General features: G+C 33.8%; 1 protein-coding gene across 2 annotated transcripts in view; it reads right to left on the reverse strand.

Moving 5' to 3' along the window:
* The window catches only part of Dolk (Dolichol kinase), a 148,166-nt gene extending 136,811 nt beyond the window's left edge, over positions 1-11,355 (reverse strand). For both annotated transcript variants that reach the window (XM_090413949.1, XM_090413948.1), the window contains exon 1: positions 11,078-11,355. In XM_090413949.1, coding sequence (XP_090270075.1) covers positions 11,078-11,118 — 41 coding nt within the window. In that variant the 5' untranslated portion in view covers positions 11,119-11,355. The remainder of the gene's footprint in view (positions 1-11,077) is intronic.
* Between the last annotated feature and the right edge of the window lie 434 nt (positions 11,356-11,789).

Here is an 11,789-nt window from a genome sequence, read left to right on the forward strand (position 1 = left end):
TGTAAAGAGATTTGTTGACAGTATTTTTGCTGTAGCCATTTTTTAAAGAAGGTATTGTCAATAACTTTTAGCGCAATTGGAAGAACGATGGTACGTTGCACCCTTCGATTAGAAAAGGCCGAAGTTCGATTCTCATCATGACGGGAGGAATCTTTATATGGACTTTTTCAATTGAAGGTGAGTTAGCCGATCTCATACGGAGGTAGCAGGGTTTTTTTTTTTTTACGGAAACTCGGGTTTTTCATCCCGCATCCAGACAAATCGGCCCTTTAGAACACACACGATTTACAGACAAAAATACTAGCTGTGGTGGTGATGGTTGTGGGCGGTAGATGGCGTTGATGTAGGTGATTGGTAGTAGAGGTTCAGTGTAGTAGTGGAGACAGAGTCTTGTATAGTAGGTGTCCTCCCGCGATGAGTCTTCGGACTCATTGGAGATGTCATGAATAATAATAATAATTTTAATTCATGTTTAAGTGCTTGCACACTGGAGTAAATCTTTAAAGTCCTATTTTTCAATGTGTTAATGATACCTGGTTTTTGTTTTGGATGGGTAAGAGTCTATGTGTATATAGTAGCCAGTATGTGTAAGCTTACAGTAAACAGTGAAGGAAAGACTGCTGAACGGAAGATGTGTGTGACAAGTTTAACCAGAAATGGAAGTGTGTTCTGCCTTTCAATTTTGAATTGTATGCTTTTGTGTTGTTTGTTCAGTTTCATTATCCTGCAGTTGTGAGGCCAGATAATGAACGCATCATCTTAGCCAGACTTTGGGTTTTAAAGTAAGTGAATCTAGGCCAAGTTGCTCAAAAGCTTTCATATAAAAGTTAGCAATGGTGTGTGTGTGGGGGGGGGGAATAAAGGCAAGCCCATGAGTGTACCTTCTTTTTGCAGGTAAAAATATTTTGCCATACAAAATAACCAGAATGTAGTATATGGGATAAGAAGGCCATGATATCAGACGGAAATCTGTCCTGTAAAAGATGAATTGTGTCACTGACTGGGAGGACATTTGTGGAAAAAACAGATATGTCAAAAACTGATTAATAAATCATTTTTTATCAAGAATGATGTTTTTAATTTTGTTTACGAAGTGTAACCAGAAATGTATCTTAGTCTTAATATAACAAATATTTATGTCAAATTATTGATTAAGCCACCACTATTGCTGTATTAAAAGATAATATGAATTTTGTTTTCTAGTCATGTGAAAATAGGATATATAGCTTTGATGTAAGTTTTTTTTTTTCACTAGAGGTCAGGCCAAAAGAATAACAGATGATCAAATTAGCGTCATTTTGGCATTTGTCATATTGTTTGAATTGTAATGTAGCTAATCTGTGTTGGAAGTTTTCCACTTTATCCAAGTGTAAGCAAACAAAGTTTGCTTACACTTGGATAATAAACTAAATATATAATTTATAGCTAATCTGTGTAATATGTCTATCCCAGATGATGAGCTTAATGTGAAGATCGAAAACAGTAATTATTCTTAACAAAGGGGTAGTCTCCATAATTTTATCAAAATGGACTGCTCTCTGATGTTTGTCTATTTGCCATCCAAATATTTGCATTTGGTGGAAGCTCTGTATATAAACATAATATTTATGTATGTGATAAATAAGTAACCTTCTTGCTTAGAGTAAAAACAGTTAACATTTAAGATTAGTGGTAAGGCTGAAAGGACTAAGCTATTAAGTGGTTTACCTTCTGGTTGAGATATATAAGGTTCTTTACTTGCTGTAGTATGACTAGTTTTCCAGAATACTAACATTCCAGAGATGCATAATGTTATGCATTATGGGAAGGGTCACTACCCAGACCGGTTTTGACTTTTATTGAGGTCTCATCAGTGGGAGCAGACTCAGAGGTGAGATATCAAGGTTGAAGTAATGCAGAAGTCATATTTTTATATACGAGTTGCCAAAAGGTGTCACACTTTATTTTTATAATACTCTGGATTAGAGATAGTTAGTTGTTGAAAGGTTTTCCACTTGGTTATAAGGTAAGTGATGTGAAGTCATACCACCTTTACCACGAGTTGCCCCCCCCCAGTCCTAAAGATACTTCAGGCGCAAACTTTGTTTGCTTACACTTGAATAAAAGATTAAACCAAGTATATAATTTCTTGGTATCTTTAATTTAAAGTCTAATACGTGACTGAATCATGTGGCCAAACAGAGAATACATCATCAATGCATCTTAGCCAGACATAAGGTTTGAGAACAGCAGTACGAAGAGAATGTTTCTCAAAAATGCTCCAGATAATAAATGGCTAGGAAGGGCGGAGCTGCATCCTCAATTTGTTTATAAATGGTATTTTTCCAAGTGAAGTAGACAGAATGAATGGTAAAATTAAAAAGATTAATGATAAATGGGGGTGGGATACATTTTTTTTTAGTAAATTTAAAGTGTCAGAATGAGGGATATTGGTCAGAGGGATATCATGTCTCTTTTGACAACAAATTGAGGTATAGCTAAGGGCTCCCCCTCAACTAGCCAATTATTATATGGAGCATTTTGAAAACCATCATCATTATAATACTTATTGCAGATACAGACCATATTGGTCTGTTCCCATCCCATCATCCATCTAAAATCCTCTTATGAGGTCTACCCAGCCTTCTCTTTCCAGATGGTTTATATTTTATTAATTACTTAGGATTTCGAGTGTTGGAAATTCACTTTACATGTTCCATCCAATTTTGTTTGTAATTGTTTAGTTTTTCTTCTATTGATTTGGTTGTATAATGAAACCTGTGAAGCATTCATGACTAAACATATACATGTAACCACAGTAATAAATTTTTTAATAAGTAAATATTTCGTCCCAAGTATCATAGGACATCATCAGTACAGTTAATTCAAACAATGCTAGGAATCACATACAGTTAGGGTGCATGCTTATAATGGAATCCCTCCATGCGTGCAGTAGCATGTTAAAGAATTAAATTAAAATATATCTGAAAAAATTACATTAAAATGAGATTATATAAAATTATTTTACACAATTTAGGATGATTTCCCAGACCTCAGGGATAGTAAGAACATCATTACAATTCAAACTGGGTCTGTGAGTAGGGCTTCAGCACTTTCTTTATATAAACATTCATGTTTATATAAAGACCTATGTAGAAGTTTGGTCTTTTTCCAATGGATCCTATGGTTTGGGTTTTCAATTCTGTGTTGTGCGAAGCCAGATTTCTGCAGTTTGATAAGACGGATATTGTTCCAAAATGCATTTGCTAATGGATCTACCTATCTGTCCATAGTAGGACAATTTACAGGAACATGGGACCTCGTACATGCCAAGTAACATCAGAGGTAAGAGTTTGTCTTTAGTAGAAGGTAACCAATTGTAGATCTGGTTGATTGGTTTGTAGGTAGCAGTCAATTTATATTTCTTCATAATTTTTGAGAGGTATTCAGAGATGCCTTTTACATAAGGTATGGGAATTATACAGGCCTATTCTTGTCTAGGTTGATGTGTGTGTGTGGGGAAGTGACTGATGATTTTTTTGAGTTGTTTTTGGATTGTATCCATTTTGTATGGCTGTATTTTTGATTATTTCCAATTCATGGTTTTAAGATGAACTGGAAATAATTGGAATTGGTCGATGAGTCTTTGGACTCCTTGGAGGCATCAAGAAATAATAATAATATCTGGATTGAGTGTTCTATTCATCAGGCCTATAATCTGTAAAAATTTTGAAGTTTTTAATTTTATGTCTTTTTCTCCTTCATGTGATATTTCACATCCAAGATAATAATATAGACCAGATAAATACTTCCAATTATTATTTTTATTATTACATGACACCTCCAAGGAGTCCAAAGACTCATCGAGGGAGCGCACCTGCTCCGTCTCCACCAACTACAGTGAATCACATCCTGCAGGATTCGAACAGGCCTTCTAAACTGGAGTTTGTCCACAAAATGCCATTGTTTAGTCCATAGTTTTCCATATTTATCCATAGTTTTATCTATGGATATTTTCATTCCAAACTAATCGACTATGATGTTTAAATATATTGTTCTTTGTAAATTATCTTCCTTATCTGATATTATTACCTGATCATCTGCAAATTCTGAGAAATTTCTATACCTGTATTGTTTAAGATGTTCCACTGTATTAATATTTCATTAATATAAATATTAAAAAGTGTTGGAGACACAGGGCATCCCTGCTTTATAGATCGTTTTTCAGACATTTTTTCATTTATTTTTATTTCATTATCTTTATATAATTATATATTCAATATTGCATGTAGTAAAATATTAGGTATATTTATCATCATCATCATCATCAAATTCCTGCCATGTACCCTCAAGGGGTGTACAGGATATGACAGTACTACATGAAAAAATTACATCATTACTAACTTCCTATCTACAATTTTCCTCCAAATCAGTCTGTTACTTGTCAAGACTCCAACATTATCAGATCTTATATTTCTATCGTCTAAGGCACTTTGTACCGTATCAATCCACCTATATCTTGGTCTTCCTCTGGGTCGTTTTCCTGCCAACCTGGCAGAGAACACTTGTTTTGCTAATCTTTCCTCTCCCATTCTATTTAAGTGACCATACCATCTGAGATTAGCTCTGCTAACGCATTCCTGGATGCTGACAATGTCAAGTTCTTTCCTAATATCCTCATTTTTAATATATTGCCATTGATGCCATCTGTTCACGCCTCTAATCTTTCTCAGGACTCTCATATCTGCGGTCTCTAGTCTTTGGTCAAGTGTTTTACTTCTGACCCAGCTCTCAGATCCATAAGTTAAAATTGGTTTGAACACAGTCTTGTATACAGCTAATTTAGTGTTCCGACTAATTTCTTTCTTATTCCATATGAATTTATTCAATTGACTTCCCACGATACCAGCTTTGCTGATTCTGTTGTCTATTTCTATATTTAGTTTACCATCTTCAGTAAAAATTGTGCAAAGAATAAATAGGTATATTTATTCTTTGTAATATATCAAACAGAATATACTTTGTCAAATGATTTTTCATCATCTATAAACAAAGATGTAGTTTTAAACAAAAAGCTGCATCCATTGTAGAACATCCTTTTCTAAATCCATTTTGACATTCTAATATTTTTTCACTGTATATATTCAATTTTTCATTAAGTATTCTACTATATATTCTGTAGCATGTATTCAATAAACTAATACCTCTGTAATTAGCAAGTTTTGTTTTATCATTCTTTTTAAATATAGGTATTACTATATTTGTATTCCATTCTACTGGAATTCGTCCATTTTATATATTTTATTTAAAAATTTTAATAATCTCTGATGAAAGTTTCTTTCCAGTAACTTTATACAGTTTGAAGTTGATCCCATCTTCTCTTGCTGATTTACCATTTTTTATTATTTTACTTAGATCGTCCTTTAATTCTTTCATTGTTATTATATCATTTAAAGTATTTCGGAGTTTTTGGCGTAATTTTTTTTATGGTAGTATTATCTGTCCAAAGATCTGTAAAATAATTCAAGAATTCTAGGCAATCTATTTTGCAATTTATATTTGCAGTTTCTTTTAAATCTGCATTCATGTGTTTTAGTATTTTGTATGCACTGGGTCTTATTTTGTACATGTCATTTTCTAGATCTGATACAAATTTTTCCCAGCTCTCTCTGCATCTCTTTCTGGTTTCTCTATTGGCTATTATTGTCTTATATTCAATTTCATCTTCTTATTTTTGCTACTTAACTATATTTTAAAGGCCAGCTTTTTATTTTCAAATTATTATTTTTATTTCATTGTCCCATATATGTAATTTTTTATTTTTATTATATTTTTTGTGTGTTCCTAGACTTTCATATGCTGCTGATGTAATAATTTATTTTGTTATTCCATTCCTTCTCAATTTTCTTCATTTTCTTGTATTTTTTTCTAAATAGTTATTAATCCTCTGTTGGTATAAATGTCTTATACTTTAATCATTTAGTAGTCTTACTTTGTAATTAGATTTTGTTTCTCTAGTTTATTTTATTGTATTTTTTTTGTAACCAATTTGGTGGACACCTTAATTCTGCCTGCACTAAATAATGATCTGTATCTATTTCTAGCCCTCTCCTGACTTGAACACCTAAGAAGAGGTTTGCTGCTTTTTTTCATTTGCTATAAAATAGTCTAATATTGGCTTTTGTCCTCTTGCATACATGTATATTTATGTATATTTTAATGTTTGTAAAACGTGTTCATCATTTTTAAATCATTAAATATTATATAAACAATGAGTCGTTTTACATACATTTTTGTCTACTGTTGGTTCTCAAAATTTTTCTACATTATTATTATTTTTTTTTCATTCCTATTCTGGCATTAAGATCTCCAGCTACAATTATATTGTCTGTTTTATTTACTTTGTCATATATTCGTTGTAACTGTTTGTAAAAGTCATCATTTTCTTCTTCTTTTCCTTCTTTTGGGGGGAGGGGGGGGGATACACTCCAACTGTTAAATTTGCTTTATTTAATTTTAATCACACTTCTAATATTCTTTCATTCCAGTATGTATAATGAGTTATTTTGCTTTAATTGATTTATGGATCCAAATCATTATGCCAACTTCTGTATGTATTTGTTTGTTTACTCCACTATATATGATATGGTAATTAGTTGTTTCTTTTGTTTCTGTAAGAACTGCAATTTCTATATTTTTTTCATTTAAAATTTTATCTAATTCTTTTTCTTTATGTGCTATGCTTCTAATGTTCCACGTAGCATATTTCACCATGTTTAATGTTTTCCAGTTTGCAGTCTTTTCCCATGTTTTCTGTCTAGTTTAAATTTTGTTGAAACTTGAAAGTAATATGCATTTCCCTATGTCAAGTTACAATCATGATGATAGTATCCTAGTGACGAGACTGCCACCTTAGGACAACTAAGCTTGCCTTTAGTGGAAACTACAGCTTGACAGGAAAAAGTTGCCACCTTGCCCTCAAACTGCTCTAAATAGCACTGGGGAAACGGGGGGGGGGGGGGGAGAGGAAAGAAGAGTAGTATAAAACCAGTCTACAGATGTAAGATACCAAGTATATATTATTGAAAGTTAAATCAGGTCTACCTCGGTTATCTTGGGTTTCGCATACCTGTACTCACCAATGTGAGCCTCCTGAGAAAGACATGCTCTTGATACTGCAATTTTCAAGCCTTTTATCTGGCTAAGATACACTGATGATGTGTTCTCTATTTGACCACATGGCTCAAGACACATTAGACTCCTTCCTCCTCAGTTGTGTAGCTAGGGGCGGTCTGCCCCGGGTGGCACTTTGAACCTTACCCTATACTTCATTTTGACTTTTTATAGTATTTTTGGTGTGTATTGAGAGGGGTGGTAAAAGCTCTAGCAACGCCACTGTTCCTCCTCCATCTCAAGAGATAGCACCCCAGAATCCAGTTCACAATAGAAAAATAAAACAATAATAACCTGCCTTTTCTAGATACTCTAATCACATCTTCCTAATGGCATCCTTTCTTTCTCAGTATAAGAAAACCCGCCCATACCGCCCATAGATACACACACAAACTTTCCAATCATCCCTTCCCCCAGCAGCAGTCTCTCAACAAAGTATGGTGTTATCAAAACCGGTGTTAATAGAGCCTCCAATCTCTGTTCTACCTAGACTAAACTTACAGCTGAACCCTCCTTTATTTGCCAGACCTTCTTATCCACCTACTGTTTTGTACATCTTTGTGTGTTTTTGCAATTTTAATATTGTTTCCCTGATAATGTTTCAGTGACTAAGACAAAATATAGGATCGATTAAACCTGGTGTTTAAAATTATTTATATATGCTGTATTCATTTCATTAAACCTTATAATGAGTTCAAACAGCACATAGGTTTAAATACTTGAGGAGTTTCATAAAGTGATTTGTGGTGCTGCATCTGTGTTTTCTTAAAGTTTAAAAAAAAATGTTTAGAAAGTTATTTTTATTAAATAAAAAATGTTCTATTTTGTCTAGTACAGCTACTAGCAAAATCTACTCACCATGAGTGAATGTGCAAACATATTTGTTGAGCCCTGAACATACTATAGGTTTATAATCTTTCATGGGTGGAAGACAAAAAAATATTCACATCACAATGATCTGTATTTAAATTTGGAGATCTGGAAAAGGCACGTGCCAAGGTAAAAGCTGTTTGAAATATGATTATATAGTGTAAACAGGGGATTATACTAAGTAATGTACAGTCTATATTTGAGTTACTGGTCAGCCATTAGAATATGGACTGATGTAAATTCAGCTGTGAGACTCAGTTCTTTACTTTATGTAGATGAAGTTTCACTCTTAAATAAATCCAGCCATTACAGGATACAAGTATTCAAACCAGGATTCACTAACTAAACTGAATAATTGCTGAAACAAATTTGGTAAGAAAATCAGCAATAAAATGTGAAAACAAGCAGAAAGAACATTGAAAACAAGCAGGAAGAACACTGAAAACATCAGCTCCATTCTGAATCAAAAACCAAACCTGAATTCAGGGAACTTCCAGAACAAGTAAAACATTTCAGTCATTTAGGCAAAAAGATTTAGTGAAGATGACAAATTAAATATGGAAAAAGACAACAGAATATGCAATGTTGGTATGGCAGAGAGTCAGTGAAATAAATTTATATTTAATAAGAGAGAAATTAGCCAAAACTAACAGGATACAAGTGTTCAAACCAATTTTAGCTTATGGATCTGAGTGGTAAGTTAGAAATAAAGTAGCTGATTAAAGACTAAAGACCACAGATGTGAGAGTTGTGAGAAAAATTAGGGAAGTGAATAGATGGTATCAATGGCAGAATCATAAAAACAATGAGCAATCAGAAGAGAACTTTGCATTGTTAGCATTCAGGAATGCATGAGAAGAGCTAATGTAAGGTGGTATGGCCACTTACATGGTGTTCGGGATAAATTTGACATATTTATAATTAATTATATTTTTCCGTAAGTTACATGTATTAACACACACTTCTCTTCATTTAAAAGTTTGGACCCTTCTTCATTCATATACAAGATGTCAGAAAGGATGGATAGCTGGAACCCACCTGAATCATGGAAGAGAATAACTTGTATCATGATGATTCGTGCCCGCCATCAAAATAAGGATATTACGACTGCTGCCCAATGCTCCCTGAATACAGTAAAAACAATCAGGCATGAACTAGAGACTTGCAATGGTGACTACGAGGATGTAGCAAGAAGAAAGATCCCTAGCAGACGATCTGATTGCGTTCGTACAGCAGAATTCCTCGCAAATCTGCAGGAACAGGTGTTGAAGAACCCTGGCATTGGAATTCGGGCTTTGTTCGTGGAGTTGCTAACTGTAGTCAAGCCCTGGATAACAAGGGTAGCCAATGGTAGGCCGTATGTATGGCAGCAGGATTCGGCCCCTTGCCACACCTCTGGGCAAAGTCAAAAATGGTTGTCTGAAAATTTCTACGACTTCACCAGTCCAAATGTTTGGCCTCCAAACTCCCCAGACCTTAACCCCATGGATTATTTTGTATGGGGCGCAGTTGAAAAAGACACCAATCGCACTTCCAGTAATACAAAAGCCCAGTTAATGGATAAAATTAAAACAGTTTTTGCGGCCCTTCCCAGGGAGACTGTAGCATCAGCTTGTTCGAGGTTCCGAAGCAGAATTGAAGCTGTGATCGATGCTAATGGTGGTTATTTTGAGTAAATCTTGTTGATAGTATTGTAATTAACTCTGCCTGTAATGTTTTTTTGTCAATTCATTAAATTTAATAGATACAAAGAAGATTTTCTTTTTCCTTACGAAACTGTCAAATTTATCCCGAACACCCTGTATATGGAATGAGAGAGAGGGGAAAGGTCAGTACAATGTTTCATTCCAAGATGGAATGAAAAAGACCTACAGGAAGACTAAGATCTAGATAGACTGATTCAGTCAGAAGTACTGCAGAACAGAGAGATATAAGAGATGACTATATTGGAATGCTGACAAGCAATAGACCAATTTGGAAGAAACACTGTCAATAGGAATTTACTAATAATGTAAACTTTTCATGTAGTACAATTATAGTACCTTATATTTGTTTTGAACATACATATAAAGAATTTGATGATGACAGTATTAAAAGATCACAATCCATTTGTTAAATGGAGGTCTTAATTGGTATAAAACCATGTTTCTTCAAAGAGGCAATTTCTGGTTTATATAATAATGTTTAGCTTTTAAGTTTTTTTTTTTTTGAACAACCTCTTCTGCATTTGTCACCCTCACACTATTTGCATTCAGCAGAGTTATTCTTTCATATTCGTTCTTTCTTTTCCTTTCCTTTACTTGTAGCATATCAAAAGAATTCATTAGCTTGCTGAGGAAGTTTTTTTTCATACTCAGACTTAGCTTTCCATACAACAGTTGTGACTCTTTTGGCCTACTGCTTATAATATTCTAAGGAACATTTGGGAAATTTTTCCATAAATGGAAAAATTCACAAAACCAACAACGAAAAAAAAGAGTGCAATTTTATTTTGAAAATCGTTTCGCGAAGATTTGCAATTAACTGGCGATCACGTTCTCCAGAGCTAACAGCTCCCGACTTCTTCCTATGGTGTTACCTGAAGGAAAAGTGTATGCGAACAAGCTCCGGGCAATTCAACGGCTGAAGGAGAACATTCATGCAGAAATTAGGGCGCTGCAACCAGAAACATTAACAGCTGTCACGGAACGTGCCATAAAAAGAACCTGACTTTGTGAAGCCAAAAATGAAAGGCATTTACGCGATGTGGTTTTTCATGACTAATAAAAAATTAAAAAAACTTCGGATTCTGTATTTCATTATAACCAAAAAAATAATAATTAATAAATAAAAAAGTTATCAATGGAGGGTGAAGCTAGTCGGTGTGTTAGGTGAAATATTAGTCTACCGTGATGAGCCTACGGACTCCATTGAGGTGCTTATATAATAATAATGATAAATCGTAAAGAATAGAAACATTTCTTACTAGAGCTATATATCTTACTAGAGCTATATACAGAAACGATTTCTTTCTAAAACATCATACATAAATTGGTTAAATTATAATCTCACTTACCCATAATACAGATAATTACACGAATTAATTGTAAAAAGCATGTTTCCAAGTTAAACCTCAAGAAAATTCGATTCGCCGTACAAAATAAAAATTCCCGCTGGCAATATATAGTACAAAAAAAGGACATGCACAGCCCACATGCGAAAATACTATATTCTAGCCTATTGTGAGAAGACATAATAAGCACAGAAATTACATTTACTGAGATATTTGGCTAAATAAAACTTTATCATAATAAACTGCACATTGCACACTTGAACATTCATATGTATACACGTGGTTTTCCACGTGACTTTATTTTCACAGAGAACTCTCCTGTTGGCTTTGACCAGACCTTAGGAACAACGGGTAGTTTTGTAAGGAAAAACATCAATCAAGTAGAGAGGAAATCAAAATAAAAAAAAGAGAAGTAAAATTAAATCCTTCGAAGTATATTCCTTCCCTAAAGGAATGGGTAACACTGTTATAAGTGTATCATAAACATGTAATATTTCTACATCTATTTTTTAAAGCTTTCTTTGAATTTGAGAGAGCGGACGTCAACAATTTACATATGTATTACTACTTAAATCCTCCAATACACTTTCCTCCTGAAAGGGAGTAGGCGATACTCTAGTCTTTTTTTTTTTTTTTTAAATCTATAAGAAAACATACTTCGTCTCCCGTTGAAAATCGACGCATGTAAGTGCACTACATGAGAAGCGTGTGTAGG

Source organism: Typopeltis vanoorti, chromosome 24 (genome assembly GCF_054136105.1).
Source record: "Typopeltis vanoorti isolate ZY-2024b chromosome 24, IOZ_Tvanoo_1.0, whole genome shotgun sequence".
NCBI lineage: Eukaryota > Metazoa > Arthropoda > Arachnida > Uropygi > Thelyphonidae > Typopeltis > Typopeltis vanoorti.